General features: G+C 47.2%; 1 protein-coding gene across 4 annotated transcripts in view; it reads right to left on the bottom strand.

The window, feature by feature from the left end:
• Positions 1–1,936: 1,936 nt before the first annotated feature.
• HP1BP3 (heterochromatin protein 1 binding protein 3) overlaps positions 1,937–22,215 on the bottom strand; it is a 29,694-nt gene continuing 9,415 nt past the window's right edge. Inside the window, exons 1-13 of one of the 4 annotated variants that reach the window (XM_039697413.1) lie at positions 16,054–20,972; positions 14,926–15,123; positions 14,413–14,515; positions 13,031–13,181; positions 12,501–12,660; positions 11,336–11,479; positions 10,434–10,514; positions 8,557–8,711; positions 7,740–7,830; positions 6,908–7,067; positions 4,828–4,939; positions 3,784–3,921; positions 1,937–3,067 (exon numbers count right to left, since the gene is read on the bottom strand). In XM_039697413.1, coding sequence (XP_039553347.1) covers positions 2,782–3,067; positions 3,784–3,921; positions 4,828–4,939; positions 6,908–7,067; positions 7,740–7,830; positions 8,557–8,711; positions 10,434–10,514; positions 11,336–11,479; positions 12,501–12,660; positions 13,031–13,181; positions 14,413–14,515; positions 14,926–15,021 — 1,677 coding nt within the window. In that variant the 5' untranslated portion in view covers positions 15,022–15,123; positions 16,054–20,972 and the 3' untranslated portion in view covers positions 1,937–2,781. Of the gene's footprint in view, positions 3,068–3,783; positions 3,922–4,827; positions 4,940–6,907; positions 7,160–7,739; positions 7,831–8,556; positions 8,712–10,433; positions 10,515–11,335; positions 11,480–12,500; positions 12,661–13,030; positions 13,182–14,412; positions 14,516–14,925; positions 15,124–16,053; positions 20,973–22,215 lie in introns of those variants that run through there. The other 3 variants (XM_039697414.1, XM_039697416.1, XM_039697417.1) reach the window with 3 other exon arrangements.

The following is a 22,215-nucleotide window of genomic DNA, read 5'->3' as shown; positions in this document are numbered from 1 at the left end:
CGCGGGTGTCAGGCCCTCGCCGCCAGCCAGGCCCCGGCGAGCCCGAGCCCACGGAGCCCACGCCGGGCACGGGGCAGGCAGCAAACTCTCATTTCCTGCCTCCGATCTGCCCGCGATGAATCACCGCAATTTTCCTCCTCGGTTCTCTCCGTTTCTTGGAAGCGACGGCGAGCAGGAACGCTCGCTCGGGATTTTGGAAAACGCGGCGGCAACTGATTTTCTCTGCGTCTTTTGCCGTCTCCTCCGGCGTGCCCAGCGGAGCAGCGATTTCTAACCCTGACACGTACACACGTGGTTGCTCGCCCGCCAGCCCCTGCCCTGATGCTCAGACCCTTTTCACCCCAATTTCTACATTCCCTGTGGAGTTTTGCCCACTGCTGCCTGATTTGCTGGAATAAAAGTGAAGCTCTGGCCTCACTGCAGAGCAACCACGTAACCCAGAGCCCCCTCAGCCTCTGTGCCAGCCAAAGGAAGCTGACCCAGGCTCAGGGACCGGCTTGGCTCCTGGAATGGGAAAGCAGCGGTTTGGGGAGGGGTCTGCATCCAAACCTCGGCGCTGCATCCAAAATCCCTCGTGCCCCAGCAATGCTGAGGGTGTGAGGGAGAGGGTCTGACTGGCACCATCCAGCCCTTGGGGCACTGCCAGCACCAGCTGCTTCCAGACACCGCGAGCTGCGCCGGCAGAGCCACCCCATCATCCATAGTGGAGAAACCATGGAAAAAAAGGAAAAAAAGGAAAAAAAAAAGGGACAGATGGGGCTGAAGAAACAACATAACAGAGCCCAGTCTGGCCAGGAAGCAAAGACTGAGGAAGAGCGAGGGGCAGAGCTGGCACAAACCCCCCAGAAGGCGTTTGCTCTGCTGGCAGTGAAGACCTTCCCATTCAATCCCAGCCACTGCTCCTGGACCACTCCTTTGGATTAAATACAACCAACCCTCAGACTTTTTTTGGTTCGGCGTGCAGAAATCACCTCAGTGAAACCACAGCCAGAGTCTGGCAATGACCAAGGTTTTGGCACAACTCTTAATTCAAGGTGCTCCTGCTTGGATGTGAGAAATCCGTGTCATCCAGAGCAATGTTTTAACAAACACGCATGGGATTGTTGGTGTGGGGATGCAACTGGGAGGAGGGAGGTTGAAAAATGCCCAGCACCTGGGTGAAGACTCCTTGTCCCCATAAATATGCCAGCACTGAGAAGTTTCTCCAATTCATCTCACCACAATGCCAACAAACCCCACAGCTTTGGTACAAGCAACCCCAGGAACAAGCCATTAACTAATGTTTCCAATTGCTTTACATCCCTGTGGATCATTCTTTGACCAGAGCTTTCACTTTGTTTCCCATCAGCTGTGATTTCTAACCTGCTGTTTGTACCCTTCTTACAGGGTTAGGAACAATTTAGGCCATTTCTATAGGAATTTTTAAACTCCCAGTCAGAGGCAGCACACTGAGACAGCAGCTGAAAAGAATAAATTCAATGAAGCTGTTTCCTCCCTTTCTGTGTAACTCCCCTCCTCACAGCTCCTTGCAGCAGCACGTTGGAGACTGTCAGGTCCCATTGGCATCACTGCCCTGGGCAGGGCAGAGAGGGAGGTGCTGAGCTCTGAATGCAGGTGCTGCTCTGTGGAGCAGGGCCAGGGGAGAAGGTTTCAGCTGGGACTTTTGTCCTCACTGATCACTGACAAGGGGACAAGAGGACCAGCAAGAGGTTTCAACAGAGCTTTTTCCCTCACTCACCTTTGTCTCCAGAGAAACCAGGGAAGAAAAAGGTCAGGAACTGGTCCAACTACAGAGCTTGGCAGTGGCTCAGGCTAAATCATGCTGGCTTTGAACAAAGATCTGCCTCTGCAGCAATCCGTGGTGACTGTATTCCCTCCTCTCTACCTTTCCAGGAGGAGAAGCTGGGGCGAGGAGAGAATGGACACAAGGCAGGTCTGGAATCTAGTTTCATTTTATTTTAGCAAACCGCATGTTCTTCACTTATCAACATCTCTACATTAGCAATTGTATAGCTCTCCAACTTCTCTTTAAAAAAGGGTAAACAAGAGGTGACAAACTCAGGCTTTTTATCTCTTAAAAACATTTGAAAGTTGGATTCAAGAAGACTTTGATATATTTTGGTTTTAAGGTAACAGATGTGGTGTGGAAACACTAATTCAAATCACCCGCCTAACCGAGAGCTGCCCCTTTGGGAGCCCCTCTGGCACCAGACCCTCAGGGACACCAAGGATCCGACTCAGCAGCCAGCCCTGGGCCTGTGGTGAGGAGAGCAGCACCTCGGGGCTCAGTGCAAGTGCTGTCTGTACACAGCTCCCTCACGGGAGCACCAAGGACCTCAGCATGCAGGGATCTGGGGAGGACTCCTCTGCCACGGCACCTTCTCAGTAAAGAATCACATTCCCCTGATCATCCTGTTCCTGCTGTCTAAAGGTATAAAGATCTTCTCTGAAGAATTGTTTTAAAAGCCAACCCTCCCCCCCAAAACCCACGTGGAATACCATAAATGTACAGATTAGAGACGTCCTAGAAAAGTCCTAAAATTATTGCAGAAAGTAAAGATGACTCGTTCCAGGGGAGGGGCAGGCCCGAGGCACAGCATCGAGATCTAATGAATGCTCGGGTTGGTTTGATTTAGTTTTCAGCTTTTCCCCATCGTTCAAGAAAAAAATTTAAAAAAATTAAAGAAGTGTTTAAGCATCATAACTAAAATACAAATGCACGTTGACTTATAAAACAAGATTGTGGATTTGACCATGGGATTCCCTGACATCAGAAACATTTTACTTTTTTGCCCGGAGAGATTTCCTCATGGTGGATTTGCCCTTGGCAGAGGGTTTCACTTCCTTCCTCCCACTGGCTGCTGGTTTCTTGGAAGAGCTGCCACTGGAGGCTTTCTTGATGGCTGGGGCTGCTGGTTTGGCTTTCTTAGCAGGGGTTTTGACCTTGGGAGGGGGCTTTGCTTTGCCCCGGCGGGCGGTGGGGGTTTTCCTTGGCTTGGGTTTGGACTCTCTTCGCTTCATCGGAGGGGCCCTGCTCCGGGACTTGGGGGGTGGTCTCTTCTGCATCCTGTCAGGAAGAGACAGCACAGGAGCTCAGTGGAGGCACAAACGGTACCCAGAGCAGAGCTGCTGTCAGCAATTTGCATAAATGAAGCACATCTTGGCATCCCTGTCCTTTGCCAGCACATTCCATGAGCTAAATCCCAAAGAGCAAGAGCTCCTCTGGTAGCTCTACACTGAGCACTTCCCATCCCTACAGAGCTGCCAGCTTCCAACCCCTTTGTTAGGCAAATAAACATATAAATAATGCCAGTGAATCAGTCAGCTGTCAGAACAATTAAGAGCCCTAAGCACTATCTCTCCTCTCTAAATGGGATTTTTACTTAACAAACACTCATATTAAGTCCAAATTCTGAGTGAGGCAGGTCTCATATCTGGCTACAGAGCTGCAAATAATTACTGTAGGGAAGAATTTTTTAAAGGAAACAATAAATACAAAAAGCTCCACGTGAAACATCACAGTTTCTAAAGCAGGAGACTAAAAGCAATGTAAAGAATAAACACAGGCTCTCATCTGGAGGAGAAAAGAGGAAGGCTTCAAACTATGGAATGGGAGAGGTCAGTATCTCTGGAATAAGGAATAACTATAAACTTCTGCCAACACCTGTGAGCAACAGCCCTGTGGATAGGTGACCACAGCAAGAGACACACCTGAGCACTCTGCAGCTGTGACAGACACCTATTTCACCCAAAGGAGCCCACTCATCTCTCATGCTGCCATACCTCTTCTTTGGTGGTGGCTCTTCCTCCTCAGACTCTTCCTCTTCAGATTCTTCTTCCTCCTCAGATTCTTCCTCTTCTTCCTCATCAGATTCCTCAGAATCCTCATCCTGCTGCTTCTCTGGATAGAGCACATCTGGGCTACAAGAGGGGTCTGGTCAGAGCGTGATTTGCTTTTAAGGTACAACTCCAGGGTAGGCAAGCCCTGGGTGACCTGGCTCTCCTCTGGCACTGCAGCCTCCCCCTAAGGCTGCAGCTTTAGCCCAATCCAGAATCACCCCCAGGAATTATGTGACTGCTGCTATGGTTATTTAGTCTCTGCAATGGCAGAAACATGACAGCCTGGGAATGTACCAGCCCTAAGCTGTGCCTTCTCCATTTCCCCATTCTTCCTATCCTTCATTGCTCCTTCCCTGCAAACCCAGGGAGAGGAACAGCAAAGGGGTAGGATCAGACTCCAGCAGCTAAGCATGGCTGAAGCTGTGAGGGGTCACATGTGCAATAAAGGGAGCTGGGGAGCAGGCACTTCAATGTCTGTGCTGCCATTTGGCTCTTCCTGGGACACCAAGGCCTCATCCCAGGGCTCCACATGGCCCAGCACAGGGTCAGCTCACAGCAGGAGAAGAAAGGCTGGTTTAGCCTCAGTACCTAATCTAGGTCATCCTCCCTCAAGGAAGGAACAGCTGGATCCTGCTCCTTAGGAGCATCCTGGCATGGAGAACCCACCCCACTCCCTGCTCAGGTAAATTGGTTGTAGCACAGAACACTTAAATAGCCCAGCCTGCAACAAAAGCAGCACAACAGACTACCTGAGAACACTGAACCCAGTATTTCTACCGCCCTTAAAAGCTTCCCTTGCTAATGAAGTCAGGTTTCTGTTCACCCAAGTAATGCCATTATCCAGAGCATGGGTGACAATGTGGCAGTTCAGCAGTGAGTAAACCCTCCACAACCTCCTTGTAAATAGCAGGCTGGCTCATGAACTCCAGCTCTGATACCTGAGCTGTGCAAAACTCCTGAACATCATTTTACAGACAAGCTCTTTACCTGGGATAATAAGGGAAGCAAAGTTGAAAGGTTCCACTGAAGCCTTTCCCAGAAATTTGCTCCATCCAGCCATTCTTCTCACATTTCTGCAGGGTTCTCTTCAGTAGATGCACTGTGAGAAAGAAATCCAAGAAAAGCTGTGTTACTATCTTTATCCTCTTGTCTGACCTTACTGCTCTCTACTGTGCCCTCTGAAATCAGAGCTGGAGTCAGGATGGGAAATCCTCTCAGTCAATTTGAACAAGATACAAGATATTGTTCCTGAGCACCTGGCAAGAGTGGCTTTAAATTCTCCAAAGGAAGGAGTTGAGAACAGTGCACGTTTCTGATGTTATCATCATGGGATGCTCCTTCATAAGTCATTCAAGAGCACCATGTAACTACGTCTGTCCAAATTTAACCCAGGTCTCAGACTGTCCTCTAAAGTGTGTTTTAAAACAAGCCTTTTACCCTGGTTTTGATCTCCTCATGTTCTAAATGTTGTATGTGTTGCATCTTTCCCCATACCGTGGCTTGCTTTTTGTTTTGCTGTTTAAAGGGTAGAATATTTGGTCTAGAAACACAACAAATGGACTTCTTATTCCAGTCTTTTATTCCAGACTTTTATTCCAGCCATTCCATTGTGTACTGTGTAAGAACTGAAACTCAAACTGTGCAAGTACAGGGGATCTTTGTCTCTGGCAAAGGGCTTGGGTTGTTTAGTCAGTTCAGAACTATTTTCAGCTTGACTTAGAGGGGCCATTTACATATTGAGCTCCCAGGAAAAAACAAGGTTCACTCTCTAGCATGTTCCAAAGTTTTTATAACCACCAGGCTGGTTTCACTCTGGGTGTCAAAGGTCAATAACAGCACATAAGGGATTTGACTCCAATCAAGTCCAGTTCTGCAATGAGCCATAAACTGGGGAGGAGAGCAGAGCTCTGCTCTGCAGTGTGTACCCGCCTGCTTTTCACATCTCACCAGATCTTCCTCCGGCTCTCTCAGAACAAAGCAGAGATCATCAAAATTCTTTTTATGTAACGGAAGGAGAAAGAAAACAACAGATTGCAAGCTGAGGTTTCCTTATTGGCCTTGCAGGAGCGACAAGCACTGGAGGCTGGCTCAACACAGTTCCTAAGGACCAGGGACATTTCCAATGGTCCTGAAAGTAAACCATGGGAGGGCTTAGGAAGCCTGGAACCTCTTTTCCCTGCCCTGAGATTAAGAAGTCACACTCAGCATCAATTTCTAATTGGCAGAAAGCCTCAGGGCAGCTTCTTCAGTCCTGGAACCTGTGCTGTGTGTCAGTAACCCTGCACCAAACAGCTGTGCTGATGCTGTGCTCCAGCTCTGGGTAAAGACTGTGGGATCAGAAACCTCCTCTCTGCTCCTGAGGAATGGCACTAGCTCGGTGAACAAACACCACAGGAACAAACTGATCTATGTTCAGGTTTGAGCAGAGACCACTGTGACTTCAGCCTGTCTCTATGGACCTCCAGCACCAACCAACTGCATGGGGGCTCAGCCCAAACAACCCAAAGAAGCCACCAGAACATCTGCTTGAAAGCCTGTGCTCAGGCAAAAGTCAAACCAGACATTAGAGTCACTCCTGGGAACAAAGACATGCCAATCTCCCTTCCAAATAAAATACAATTAGCTTTTCTCCTTATTTGCTTGACCTTTAAAAAATCAGGTGCAAAGTAGGGCCTCAAACAAATCAGTAAGAGGGGTGCTCGTGAATTTTTTAAAAAAGTTAAACTACACAAGTTGTCTCAATAAAAAGCAATTAGGAACTGCATTGATGCAAGCTGCTGTCCCTTTCAAAGCAGAGAGATATGAAATCAACTTGGTGATTTAAGAACAATAAAAGTACTTAAATACTATTCCCCCTTCCTGGCTATAGACAAGAAAATCATGCATTCTGTCTCAGGAACTGGTTTGAAAGCGACTGATGGGAACTAAAACCCCAGAGCATCTCTGCAGCACAAAGGGCTGAGCAGCTGCAGCTCCCTGCAGTTTAAAGGTGCTGCACAGGCACATCTGCAGCTGCAGGACTCTCTCAGCATACAGAATAGAAGCAGTACAGGGATCAGTACTTTACCCTGCAAGTTGGAGTTGGTCCCTGGGTAATTTTCCAGGATATACTTCTTCAGCGCTGTGGTGGAGCAGGTCTTCGGTTCGTTCATGGCCGCAATAGCAGACAGGATGGCATCTTCCATCAGAGTCCCACCCAGCAGGGGCTTCTCCCCTGATTTCTTCAGCTATTTTCCAAGGAGGAAGAGAAAAGCATCAAGACAAAATTCTCCCAAACCAGGTCAGGACAAGCTCCTCTGCACCAGGTGGGTCGGCGCTCCTGCATTAGCACAGATACGTTTAATATTAAAACACTGCACAGGGAACGCTGCTCTCCCAGCTGTAGGTGGGAGGACAGGCCTAGTCAGTCAGCTGGCCTGGGGGGCTTTATCAGCAACACCTCACCCCAGGCCCCAAATACACTGCAAGGATGTGGCAGTCTAAGGGCCTATTGCTCAAGGGAGGAAAGAAAGCAAAATAAATCGCATCTTCCTCCATCCCACGGACCAAATGTACCCAAGAGCCTTCCATGGTACACACATGAGTAAAAGATGTTGCAGGCATCTGGGGTACCTGCTGCACTTCCAGTGAGGGATGGAAAGGAAAGCTTACCCCACCAGCTCCCTACTGTGCTGGTGAGTCAGAGCTGAGCAGTGCATGCAGCACACTCAGCAAGGGAACAGGGGTCTGCTCCTGAAACGGAGACCGAGAGGAGAACAAGAGTCCTACTGCTTCACAGCTGGACAAGTGCGGGGCATGCCAGGCTGCTGAAGAAAGGGCTGCCCAGGGAAACCAGGGGACAGGGCGCAGTAACTGACATCCAAGGCTTGTGGTCAACAAGGATGAAGCCAGTCTCTGACCTGGAATGTCCCAGATGCTCCCTTCCCTGTGATCTGCTCTAACTGGCCCTTCTCTACAGCTCTCTGCAGGGCGTTCTTCAGCAGCTGGGGTCTGAAACACAGGAGGAGAAAGCTTTACTGACACACACTGACAGCTCCAAAAACAAACAGAGAAACAGCGCTTTGCAGCATGTGAGCAGAGCAGCACTTAGAGTGTCTGCCTACATGCAGACACTTTAAATGGAGACCTGTCAGCGAGGCTCGTTGCCCGGGCAGAAGGCGGCACCACTCTGGGAGCTGAGTGGTGGCACGGGCTCGGTGCCACGGCACCGCTGGCAGCTCCGGGCACGTGGCCCTGGCAAGGACCCACTCACCTTGAGCAGCACATTTGGATGTGGTGGGCACTCAGCTCACAGGCAAACAAGGGCTGACAAAACCCTGTTAGAGGTGACATGCAGGGTTTTCCTAGTTTTGCTTCCCAAGCCTCAGCTTGCTCCGTACAGGTCTGCTTAAAGACTGCTGCACATATGTGCTGGCTAAAGCATCGAGATCCAAGGGCCATGAGACCCTGAGGAGAGCCCTTCACATCCAGGCAGTAAAGGGATGTGGGTATGGATGAGGTGTGCAGAGCAGTGCTGCTGGTGGTGTCAGGAACAAAGATGGGATGTGGAGGGACACAAGAAAAGGCACAGCTTTTCCTGAAGTTTTCCCAGAGGCCCTGCCACTCAGAGCAGCAGCTGGCTTAAATACCAGCTTGAATCATTGTGAAGTGAGATAAAACCAGAGGAAAGCCCAGTTTCCCCAGTCCTCTGCTTGCTAAAGCAGCTCCAGCACTTACCTTATATCTACTTTGAGTTTGGGGTAGTACTGAGACACGTATTTCTTGATCAGGCTGTAAGAAGCTTCCTTGGGCTCACACAGGCGGGTGAAGGCCAGTGGCAGGACATCCTCCAGCTTCACCTGCTGCTCTGTGCTCAGGGCTGAAGTGCTTTTCTGGAACACACAGACGTGCATGCATCAGCAGGGCCTACAACTCTGGGTTTCTGAGCCAGCAATTCACATGTGGGGATAAGTGCTCCTGACACTGGCTGCTGAGCTGGAAATTCAGGAGCTGTAAGGCAGCTCTTTAACAACTTAAAACAGTTTGCAGCTTAAGAGATATACAGAAAATCTGGCTGAATTTTCATAGGAGTTTTAGAAAGGCTTCACAAATAAAAATTGCTGAGTACCTAACATCTGTATTTTTAATTATTTCCTTTCTCTTGCTATAGACGTCTTCCTCTGCCACACTTCAGTGAGACGGAAGAAAAATCATAGAATCACAGTATTATTCAGTCTGGGAAAGCCTTCCAAGATCATCAAGTCCAAACATTAACCCAGCACTGACATATTCACCACCAGACCATGTGCCCAAGTGCCACATCTGCAGGTTTTTTGCAGACTTCCAGGGATGGTGACTCCCTGGATCCCCTGTGCCAATGTTTTACAGCCCTTTCTGTGAAGATAATGATACATGCTGACACGAAACTTAAAACTCATCAAAGACAGAACCTGTTTACACAAATCAAGTCTTCCCCTTCCCCAAAATGAACAGCTAAACAGGAGTCCTTTTTTTTTTGGAAATAACACAATAAAATCTTGATTGAAGCCAATGCTCCATTCTGAGTTTTCCTCCACCTCTTTTGTTACTATGAGAGGGGATCATCAGGGAAAACTGGTCGGTTCTGTATACAGAAAATGTGCTGAAGTTCAGTGATTTGATGCTGAAGAGCAGCTCTGCAAACAGTGCATTGGTGAGGGAGCTGCTCCCCTGCCAGCCAAATTCATCCAGAACATTTGTTTTGCTGCAACGCAGAGAAGTAGCTGGGGACAAAGACACCCATATGCTGCAGAGAGAGGTGATGTGTCAGCAGGCATCAGTTGCCTTGCTCACACTTCTTGTGGAGCCAGTCAGCTCTGTTTAAAAAGTTCCACTACAATTAGTTTCCTCCAGGGCCCTACACCAAGTTCAGTTTTAGGGCTTTTGGAGGACCCAGGAGGCAGGAGATGACCACCAAGGTGTTACATGTCTGACATCACCTGTCTAATCCCAAGGGATTGGCAATTCCAGCTAAGCATTTTGTGACTGCAGCGTTAGGAACGTGTTCCACACACTCAACACAGCATGGAGGGGAGATGAGAACTGCTGGAACCACAACTAACTGTGAAGCTCAATAAACCATCCCCTTCCCCAACAACACTGAGTATCAACAACTTTCTTCCAGAAGCCTTAGGACATTTTCTTCTTCCTCCCTCTGTCTTCACAGCTGATGGGAAAACGTTCCCCTCAGTCCTGAAGATTGAAGTCTTCCCTTTATCCACACAACAGATAAAACACACACAGCAGTAGCACAAAACTCTCTTCCAGTACCTGAGAGGCACTTATCTCTGCCCAGCAAAGACAGAAGAAGAGTTTCATGGTTATTCACTTCTGTGTCTCTGAACCAAAGCCTAGGGGGTTAATGTAAACATTTTTAAACTGAGATTTTGATCATTTGACTTGGGTTTAATTCCTCACAGTAGTTTTTTAATACCAGTGGGATGGGTGTTTTAATTGCTGTACTTGTGGAGAAAAAGCTCAGGAAGGAGGAGAACACTGGATTGAGAACATTGGGTAAGGTCCATGTGTTTCAGTGCAGTACATTTCAGAGTGTTGTTTAAAATGTTCCATCTTACCTTTCTGTCTCTGGATTTTGGAACAGTTTTTCCTGCATTAGACACCACCACAAAGCTGCCAGAAGCTCCCTTTCCTTTCACCTGGTTCAAGAGAAAGTAAATTTCAGTCCTTAGCAGAGTAACTCGGAATACTAACAACCTGAGAGCAACTCATCATGATGCAGATTTTGAATGCACTGTCACCCTGCAGTGGGTTTTTATGGCAGAGGCCTGACTTGAACCCACTGAAACTTCTGGAAGATCAGAAACTGCAGCCAGACATTGGGACATACTCTGCTGTGCTGACCAGTAGATCCTGACAGATAACACAAGCATAAATTACAGAGTTAAAACCCACACTGCTGCAGAAGTGACACCGCCGGACTCATGTGCTGCTGCAATGCTGTGTGACACAACACCCAAAATGGCAGGAATTGCACAAAAACCAACGGTGCCAAGCGTGTGACTGACACAACAGTGCTGAAATCCTGCCAGCGTCCAACAAAGCAGGGACAGAGGTTGAGGAACCTCCACAAGGGAGAACATGCTCATTTCACAGACCTTCTAATGAAGTTAAGGAATTCCTATGCAGTTCCCAGAATCGTGGAATGGTTTTGGCTGAAGAGGATCTTAAAGATCACCCAGTTCTACCCCTGCCATGGGAAGGAACACCTTCCACTATCCCAAGGTGCTCCAAGCCTGGCCTTGAACGCTGCCAGGGATGGGGCAGCCACAGCTTCTCTGGGCAGCCTGTGCCAGGGCCTCCTCACCCTCCCAGGGAAGGATCATTTTCCAATACCTCATCTAACTCTGTTCTCTGGCACCTTGAAGCCATTCCCCCTTGTCCTGGCACTCCAGGCCCTTGGAAACAGTCCCTCTTCAGCAATGCCATCTCCAGTGCTGCTCCACAAAGCAGCTCTTACCTGCCTAATGATTCCCCTCTCCAGCTCCCTTTTCAGTGCTTGCTTCAGGAGGTATCCCCTCCTCTCCAGCTCCAGGGAAGGGTATTTGTGGATGATGTATTTCCGTATTGCAACGACCGAGGCACCGCTCTTCTGAAAGCAGGCCTGAAACAGACACAAAACATCAGAAACCACCCACACTGGAATTATCCTGAGTGGGGTGGGAGAACAGAGATTGGACTGATGCACACAGGCCACCACAGGATGCCAGGGCTGGCCTTTTTCCCACTGTGAATCAAGTATAAAACATGACTAACAAAATACTTAACTTTCCTCCTCTGAGTAGCTGAAGAGCAACACAAACAACACAAAAGCAGCACAGCAAGCACATATCTACTATTCCCCTGCTCTGAAGCCCTCACACAGAACGGCTTAAAATACAAAACAGTCACCTTTTGGCAATGCTGCACAACTGATTTACTAACACTTTATTAATGCCAGACTGAGTAATCACTAAGTCTGAACAACCTGCCAATTATTTTTTTTAAGAAGATGGAGGATTGACATCAGTAAACTAGCAAAACTTGAGGTGAAGTTCATTTTTTGAAGCTAGAGGGAAAGGCTATCTTGTAGTTAAGGCTGGTGGCGTCCAGGCCTCCTCTGAAGGGAGTGACCAAGCCTTGAGGGGAGAGCAGCAGCACAGCTACAACAGCAGAGATCTCCTCTTACAGTCAGGAGGGACTGAGTAAACCAAGACCAAGTAAACCAAGACTTTGGATTTCAGGTTTACAGCATCTCCATCTGTACTGGGTTTAGAGTAAGTTAATGCTAAAAGAAAGCACATGGATCAAATGGATGGATGAATCCAGGTAAATGAAGTTAAATGTGGCTAGGAGGCACAGCAAACAAAATTACGACAGCAATCAACCAGGTTATGCCATCCTAGCTGTTCCTCATAATGTAATTAGGGAGGGAAACAAATTCTAAACAAAGGAATCAGCTACAGGGCCCCTCATCATCCTCATGGACTCACATGCCAGCTCCATGGGCTTCCAGGCACAAGCAGACCCATCTTACAGACTGAGCTTCCTGCTAACACACAGCACTGTCACCTGCACCTCAGCAAGCTGAAATTTGCGTGTTTAGGACACAAATTGAATAAAACCCCCATTTGTGTCCTGCCCACCTTGATGGCCTCGGTTAAAATGGCATCCATTTTGGGCCGGGAGGTGGCTGCCATCTGAGTCTGCTTCTGTGCCCGAGCCAGCTGGCTGGCAGAGAGCGTGGCCCACGCAGGGATGGTCTTCTTCACCTTCTTCTCCTTCTCCTTGGTCTGGTCCTTCTCTCTTAGGGAAAATGCAGAGCAATGGTAAGAAAAAAGGCACTAAAACAAGGCAACAAGCAGGACAACAACAACAACAGCAAGCCCAGAATATCTGACATTATTTAATGTAACTTAAGGACTACTTTGATGTTTCTATTAGTAAGAGAGAGACCTTGTACTGGTATTCAGTTTCACATGTTTGAGAACAGCAGCTCCATGTCTCATGTTCACATGTTTGAGATCAGGACCTCCTTCCTTAGAAGCATCTTAAGGAGAGGCACCTTAAGGCACTCATTTTCCCTTTTCTCTCCCACTATCTTCTCTCTCTGTAGAGTCTGACTTCCTTTAGGACCCCACCTAAATCCCTGAATTCAGCGCCAAGTAAGCCTTACTCCTTTTTGGTTTCTTCTGAGGACTTTGTTTCCTCCTTCCCTTCATTCTCAGGTTCCTTTGGCTGTTCTGCTTCACTGGGTGCAGCAGGCAGGGTTTCAGTCTCTTGCTCCTCTCCAACAGAGGCAGATTCCTCAGAGGTGGCTTCTGCATCTAAAAAATGTGAAAAAGCATCAAGTTGCTGTCCAAAACCAGCTTTTATTTTTTAGGAAGGCAGAGGGAAGAAAAGCCAAACTTAAGAACACGCCCCACTAATTATTTCCAACCAATTTATTTTCACTAACTTAAATGTGTTATTTAAAAGCAATTTAAAAAGTGAAGAAAATTACTGAAAAGAGTATCAATAAAGGTGCAATCAGCCCTCAAATGCCAGAATAACTGCAAACAACATGCAGTCATGCAACATTTTCACAATTAACCAGTTCCAACAGTGCTCTCTTAACTCCACAAGCTGCTGTTGCAGACAGGCCTGGGATTCTAAGAAGTAGCTTTGCTTATGACCCAGTTATTTTCAAACACAAAAGCACCTGAAGGATAATTACAATTCCATCACATTTTCCCAGACTTGGCAAAGCTTTAGGTGGCACGTGCATTGGCAGGAGCACTTGTATATCAGAAGGATCAAATCCAGTCAGAAATCAACTCACCAAGGAAATAAAAAATCCATAGAAGTACATTTAGCTGAGAACAGGCCTTAGAGCCTGGGCTGCCTACTAGATAAAATGCATATAAACTGAAATTCCACACTCTTTGGATAAATAACTGCCCACCAACACTGCTCTGTGCAGCTTAAGTATTTCTGGTACATTCCTGTGCAGTTTTCCCAGGGAGGCCTTTAAAATACTGTGAATTAAGAGTCAGTTTTGTAGGTAGTTTTTTTACTTGTGACACCAAAGAGGACAAAGTCAGTGAAACCAAATGACTGCAGTCATGAAATGACACATTCTGGGACACTGAGGCCAAGCTGCTAAGAGCAGGCATGTTAATATCAGGCTAGATTCCACAACATGTTGTGGTAAAACATTTTTGCTCAGGAAAATTAAGAAAAAAAAATTGAATACTCTGTTTTCCCATTCATTAACTGCACCTTTTGATCTCAAACCATCTTTCTAAAGCTACTGAAATTTCATAATTCCTTTACCCTAAAGAATGTACAAACTTAAAAGGGAGGATATTTAGCCATATTTTCATGTCTGGAGTGACACAAGGTATAAAAGACAAAACAAGTGGGTTCATACTGAAAACAGTGTCTGCAAAACACAAATCCTGGAAAAGCCTGTGACAGGGAGCCAAACATTAATATTTGCATCCTGGCTGTAGGGTTTTCCAGGAGTTTGAGAGCCAGCCTGTGTTTGGATATACATGAAGCCCCTCATGACTGTACCTGCTTTGACCTCTTCCCCTTCTGCAGGTTTGCTTTTGGGAGGGGTTTCTCGGGAAGAAGCGTTCACCGAGCGGCGGATTGGCATCGTGTCGTCTTCCACTTTCTACAAAAAGCACGTGAAAATCAGCACAGATGCTGGAAAGAATTGGAAAGTTTTGAAATGGGATTAAAGCAAATCAAAGCAGCATAGGTTGAAATATTGGTTTGGATTTTTTAGGATGTTAAATGACAGTAGCCCTCAAACCAGCTTCTTCAAAGCATACTAGGAGAGGATAGTTCCACATTTTATGGGTATAAAAGAAATAATTTCAATTCCAAATTAAATGAGATGAGCATTTGAGGATTTTGACAGACACATCATCTCAGGGAAAGCAGGGAAGGGGAAGCAGAGTTTGTTAGACTCCCAGTCGAGTTTCCTAGAAGCAGGGCAGAAAGAGTACTGAGTAACCTTGAGCAGGACTGGAAGTCAAGGACTGATCCAAGGGCAAGCTTGGAGAAAGGGCCAGCCCCTACCTCACTTAACTTGTCCGTGTGGATCAGCTGAGCTCCCGTTAAGAGTGGAAGCGCCTTATGATGCACGGGTTCAGCTTCAGACAGATCAGTCGACATTTAAATTAATTTCTAGACCCAAGTGCAGGTAACTGTGGAGCCCCAGGTTTTAACCCCAAGGACTTTTTCCTAATGGTTTTCACAGTGCAGTGAGGAGTCAACCTAAAGTACAGAAAAGATGTGGTGTGAAAATTAACAAAACAAAAACATCTACATCCACGTACCTATCAAATTAAAGATTAAAAAGAAAAGGATAAATGACTTACAGCTCATGACCAACACAACTGACCAGCAACACTTGCATTCAACAAAGGTGCTAAAACATGTATGCAAACTGGTGAGCTATGGGTGGAGCAGAAATGGGAAAGGTGCAAGCCAGACCTGCTCCATTAGAAGATGGCTGAAAGACAAAAAGGCTCTTTAAGTCAAGGGCAAGCATTGATGAGATGCAGCCACTGCACTGTGCCCTGAGTGAGGGAATGGTCACTCAGAGACTTTGGGTAAAAGCAGGAGCTGGCACTTGGAGCTAAGGCATGACACCATTACATCTGTCAGGCAGAAGATACAAGCATTGGGAACCCAAGCCATGCCCCTCAAACTAAACCCCATGCAATTTAAAGAAATGAAGGAATCTTTTGACAAAAACAATGACAATCAGCAGAACAGCCTCCATGCCTTCTACCAGAAAACAAACTTGGCAAAGCTCTGCTCCAAACACGTGCACTGTCATGGATAACAAATTGGGTAAAGCTTAGTATAACCCTCATCAAGTCTCACCCCCTACTACTATCACACTTTTACAGCCTTTCTTACCTGCTGCCCACCTGCCTGCACTGGCCTCTCCAAGGAGAGGGGCTCCACTAATTCCATCACAAAACTGGGATTCATTGGCTCATTCACTTCCTCTCAGAATCCCCTCTAAAAACCTCAGAGGCAAAGCCTCACCTCCAGCAAAGCACAGCTGGACCTGCCCCAATTGCATGCAAAGATCAAGCTCAGCCTGCCCTCCTCCCCTCCTGACAGACAGACAGCCAAATGCCCTGTTTTCACCTCCTCTGGGCGTCTCCTTTTGCTCAGAAGGCAGGCACTTACCATAAACTTTCTCTTTCAATAGGTATTTCTCCAGCCTGGGTGTTTTCCTCTTGAACAGACCCAGCAGCAGCCCCAGCCCTGCTTTCAAGCTGACTTTCAGCACAGTTCCAGCACTGCTCTCCCCATTGCACAGCTCTGTACCACACCAACACCACTTCTGGCCCAAAAACACAGTGCTGTCATTGCTCAGCAGTGGATCCTAATCAGTCAGAGGCACCTCTGACAGGAACTGAACAGCCACTCTGAAAACCCACGGGGAGCTGGTCCTGCCTCAGCACCAAGGAAAGCAAAGCCCAACGGCACTGGATGTTTTCTTCTGAGGCAAAGCAGAAAGATCAAAACACAGCACATGCCAACAAAACAAAAAAATGAGATGCGTGAAGCTTTCTTGTGAAATGTCAGGATGTGAAAATATACTAATTGCAGCTAGAAGATACAGAATTTAGCACAGCACTTAAAAAAAATTGGCCTGTTCTGAGGAACCTTTCTTCCTCAAGTGTGGAAAGTGAAAGGAAAAAGAAATGAAAATTTTCACCAGGCTTCAACTCAATATTCAGTGTTTCTTCTAGCAAGCAGAGCCTAAAGCCCTTTAAGGAAATGCCAGAAATTTGAAGTGAGTCCTAAAATAACCAACTACAGATTCCCCCTCAGGGAAATCAGTTGGGGGCTACAAAAGACTCACTCCCTGGGATTAAAAAACACACACAAGCCACACTGTGGCTTGCATGGTCCTGGGGTTTAATTATTTTTAAGCTGTTTGACCTGCATGACACATGCACGAAAACAGTACTCCCAACTTTGAGCTAAAATTCCTCAAGTTCTGAAAACCCTTTTGTTTAGATGAGTGTATAAAGCACTGGAGACTTTTTGCTCTCAAGAGTACAACTTAGCACAATTCCTCACTTCTGTGCCTACAATACACACAAACAAGCCAGGATCCAGCAGAAATTCAGGCTTGTTGATCCCTCAGCATTCCCAGGCACGGATCATGTCCCAGGGAATCAAAGGGGCAGGAGGGCACTGCCCTCCCAACTGCAAGGCACTGATCTCCAGGGCCAAGGTCAGAAGCTGCACCTTGTGAGAGCATCCTCACAGGGACTGTGCATTGCTTCCCACAGGGGCATCAAAAGTGGTTTTCTGCACTGAGCGTGAAGTGTCAACCACAAACAGGCCTGAATTCAGTTCATCAAAAAGATAAAGCAGAGAAAGAGAAAGTTTTGCAACGACAATACAGAAAACCTCATTTCCCCCTCCAAATAAACCAGATGTGTGTAAAGGGGAAATCAAGTCACCCAAATCAGCTGTTACCTGGACACACTATTTCAAAAGACAGCTTTAAACAGGAATCACAGCTACAATTACAACCATCACTCAATAAAAAAAATGGAAGTAACAAGTGTGTTCTGCATTTACACAAACACCAAACAAACATTGTGATTTGAAAGGGAGTAGAGGTCACCAGCTGAGGATGCAGTTTGCAAAGTGATTTTAATGAACATTTAAATATGATCAACTGTCAAAAAATTATAATCACATCAGCAGTGAAAACACCACCAGGATACTAACCTTCACCAAAGTACAGAAAGTCACTCCTCACAGAGTTACACCTCTTTTTCTACAGGAAAATTGCAGGTTCACAGGCTCCTAGACTATCATGAACTGGTTATTCCAAAGCAGGTAATCCAGCTAGGAGCTAATAAGCAACAAGCCCCCCTCAACTCCTGGATTTCTAGATGAGTAGGAATGTGTCCACTCTCACAGCTCAGGAAGTACCTGCTAATGGAAAATCCAAAGGTACAGAGAGTTTTTCAGGAACTACTCTGAACCACTTATAGCAATTTCCTCCTGAACTACCACATGATTAGGAATAAATAAAGGGAGGCTTCAGGTGAGACACATATTTGATAATATTTTCAAAGCATGGAGTCCCTCCACTAATGTAAGAGACACAAGAATTAAAAAAAAGTCTGAGTTCTTGAATTTCTGCTGGCTGTAAGATTTTTCAACTTATCTCAGCATTCAATCTACTTTGAGAGAAAATGCTTCAGGATCAATTAAGTTTTGAATGTGGCAATCCAAGTGTCTGGCTGACAGAAGCTCCAGCTGACAGAGACTTAGGATAGGGTGAGAAGGCTGAAAACAAATATGCAATGGAAAAACAAGGAAGTGTGTCCAATCCTGGGCCAGTGGGGTGTCCCCTTACTGTCACACGACACCTGTGGGTGACTGATGTACTTAGATGTGACTGGGTACAAAGCACACACACCACCGGCCTGGAAACGAGGTCAAAAAGGGCTAAAAAAAGGTTTTATGCACTTGCAGGTTAGAAGGCAGGGCGTCAAGGGTACGAATGCAACAACCTGACAAGTGATGTAAGCAAGAACAGCTGTTTGTTATCAGAAAGCCTTAGAAAGCAAAGTAAAACTGGGTTTCAAAATCAGGCAATGAATTACTAACAGTTATTTACTACTCTGTAATATGCAAGAGTACTTAAATGACTTGGAATTGCAGAAAAAAGCCACAGGAAATGTTAATACTTCTGCAAATCCAAATCAAACATGCCAAAACGCATCACCTTCTAAACTGCAAGCTGCACAACTCTTTAAAGCTTTGTCCCCCTGAAATCCTCCAAGCTGCTCCCTAAAAGCCCAGCCCAGGTAGCAGCAGATACTTTGTCAAACCCTCATATCTACATAGTCACAGTACATCATCCAGCAACATCTCAGATACAAATGTGTCTGTCAGGAGCTCCCAGCTGCGGCTGCCCTGCCTGCCAACTGTTCCAGCACTCTGCCTTTGGCTTTTCCAGCTCATGGAGCTGCCTGTGGTCCTGGCCAAGTCAGGAGAACTTAGTCATTTAAACCAGCCTAAAGTCCTGCAGATTAATAAAATATGTTGTTGAATTAAAAAGAAAAAAAATTAGATCCAACTTCTGATCCTCATTTGTCAACCCACTTGGAAACTCCCTCGCATGTGCTGGGCACAGCTGATTCCCACCACTCCTGCTGCATCCAACAAGTTTTGTCCCAGTCCTTAGTGCCACCATTCCCCAGGAGGTGTCCCAGCTCCCTGGAACGTCCCCTGGTTCAGCTCCAAGGTCTGCACATGCAGCTCTCCTGCATGGAGGCTCCCAGGGCTGTTCAGGCTCCCTGAGCCCTGCACAGAGCAGCTTGTTTCCATTAACCAGGAGCAGTGGGCCAGCACACAGCCCAGAGCTCTCCTCTCGCCAGGCAGCCATCGCTCAGCCTGTTACAGATCCCATTTCCACCCCTCCTTCCTGCATGGGGTATGGGGAACAACAAACCCCAGGTGGTTCAGGGGAGCACAGCAAAAATCCTCCACACTTCTGGCACCCAACCACAGGAATTCCTACACTCACAGACCCAAAGGAGGGTTTTTTTAAGCCTAAAGATATATTTCCATTTGAAAACATTTTTGTTCAGTGTTGAATTTGAGCTTCTGACTCTGAATGCCACGAATGTGACCCAACCTACACCTTGCCTGTCCCAATTTTTACAGAGCACAGCAAAAATTAAACCCTGCCCTTCTGTGCACACAGATGCTGCTTTCAGTGAAGACAAAGAAAAAATAAAATTGGTATATTACTAAAGTGAGACTGATGCTCCCACCCAGGGCTGAGCTCAGCACTTGTCTCTGTTAGGGTGCAACACCAGCAACCCCAAGCCAGCTCAATCCCCACATCTGCCCATTAAAACAGAAGTAACCAGCCATAGCTCACCTTCCCTGCTCTCCACACAACACCAGCTCAACAGAAAACCACGACAGGTTTCTGATCCTCTCCCCAGCAATCTCTGACCTGCACAGAAGGCAGTAAGAACAGATTGTTTCCGTTGCCTGGATTATTTTCCATTCCTGCACCCAGGGGTTTTTCCTCATGTCCCCAAACAGCCACAGTCAGCGAGCAGCTTAAATTACAGCATCATCATACCTAAAACTGACACAAACTTCAGCCAAGGGATTCATATGAAGCAGAATTTCTGCCTGCACAGGTGTCTGAAAATAATCAATCTCCACACTGATGCTCAGGATCATGATGGGACAAGCTCTGAGGAACAGTTACAAGTTTTGAACAGTTTTTGGCTGGAATGGCCCTTGATCCAAATTCTCCACACTCTGTCTGTGCCACATGGCCACTGAGGGATGAAATCAACCCCATTGCACAGGGTTCAGCTTTAAGTTTAAAACAAGCTCAGGTCACAAAGTTAAAACAACTCCAATATGAAAATCCCCTGCTGAAAGTTTTCATAGCCTTGGATAAAATATCTTAATTCAGGATCCAACTTCATGAATTTTGACAAACTGCTGACACCTGAATGAAAATTTAGGCTGCAAGTGTTACATACCAGGGCTTGAACTCTTTATAGGCCATCTCCTCCTTGTCTAGATAGATTAAATTTAAAACAACTGTATAAACCTCCTCCCAACTACTACTTATTCAGCTATCATTTATTATTCTACAGACAAAACTATACACGATAAAAGCCATTATTTCATTGCAGTCTGTAAGAAATCTACCCACACTTCCCATTATAGTCCATCAATGTAACACTTTTATTCCCTCTCACAGAAGTTTAAATCCTCTGAGGACCCCAGGTCACTTGTAACTAAACGCTGCCAAGAGATTTACATGTTACTTTGGCTGAAAGGGAAAAAAACGCAGGAAAATACATTCTGAAAAAATAAAGAGCAATTCAGGAGCTTCTTCCTGACCAATGTGCACGATGAATTGAGAAGATCATTAATTAGCAAGCTCACACAGGTAAACAAGTGAAAGCTCCAAAAGCCACCTTTTTCAAGGTATTTATACCAAGTTCTTTCCCCCAACAGGAATTATATGTTGGTGTGGTGGGTTTTTTTTTGTTTGTTTGGTTTTTTTTACTCTACTCATTCCTGATTTCCAAGGATCTCCCACTCTATGCAACCTGAGGAAGGTCTGTGCTCCCCTGCCCAGTCCATCAAACACCTCCCCTCCTGAACTCAGGTCCCTCTCCTCTCACTGCTCTCGAGGAGAAGGGACACTGTTTACAAACAGAAGCACTCCCCAACCCTTCCCGCCTCAATGGCAGCTGCCTGCCAAACACTGCTGGCCAACTCTTTCTTGAAGATGCTAAAAATACTATTTATGGTCAAGGCAAACAAAAGTCACGTGCTGGGAAATCAGAGTGCAACACTTAACAGTTAGTTAAGAATGGGGAAGTGACACACTTGCTAACCCAGAGATAAATTAGGGCTCCTAAGAAGTGAGAAATACCCGAGTACCTGAGAAATGCCACAGCTATAGCCAAGCGATCAGTCCCTGCTACATTGCTTAAAGGATCGAACACACCCACAATCTCACATAATCCAACTTTCCTTCTGCAGCACAGGCTGGGCAGTTCCCCAGTGTTCTGCACACACTGGTCAGTGGGAAAACAGTTAAAATACACGTGGTAAGGATTTGTTCTGAACAGTGCTCCCAGTCTGGAGCAGGTAAGGTGATGGGGCCCCCTGACCTGGCAAGAGCCACCGCAGAATCTGTTCCTTCACTCCTTAAATCTTTGAGATGTTTTACCAAAACCACCCCACAGCCTAGAGCGGCCAGAACATAAGGATACATGTTCCAGGCAGGCTGCCTGGAAGAGCCCCGCTCCCTCCAGAGTGGAACTGAACAGCTTTCTCCACAGAGAGCCCGTGCACTGCGGGAGGAGGGTGATCAGCGCTCCTCAAGCGAGCACCCGGCCAGGGAGGCTCTGGGAGCAGCCGGGAGCCCCACACCCGGTCTGTATGCATCGCTCTCGGCGCCGGGGGCGGTTAGGGACCTCTTTTATGCACCGGAGCCAGCCTGAGGCGGCCCCGAGCGGCGGCGCTTGCCGGGCGCTGAGGCGGCGAGTCAGGGCAGGCAAAGCCCCGGACACCCGGGCGGCCAGAGGCGGCAAGGCCGCGGCGGAGCCAAGGCGCTCCCTAAGTTTATAAATAGCCATTATTTATTGTGCCGAGGCCCTGCCAGCCCCTTCCGCCGCTGACCTTCCCCGGGGCTCGCCCGGTGCCGGCGGGACGGCAGAGGCGTGTCGGAGCCCCGCAGCTCCTTTGTGAGGGCCCGCACCCCGCCAGGCCCCGCCGGGCCCGCGGACACCCGAGGCCCGGGGCCGCCTCCTCGGGCCT

Source organism: Passer montanus, unplaced genomic scaffold, assembly GCF_014805655.1.
Source record: "Passer montanus isolate IOZ18808 unplaced genomic scaffold, ASM1480565v1 scaffold118, whole genome shotgun sequence".
Lineage (NCBI taxonomy): Eukaryota > Metazoa > Chordata > Aves > Passeriformes > Passeridae > Passer > Passer montanus.
This window is presented reverse-complemented; position numbering and strand designations above follow the sequence as displayed.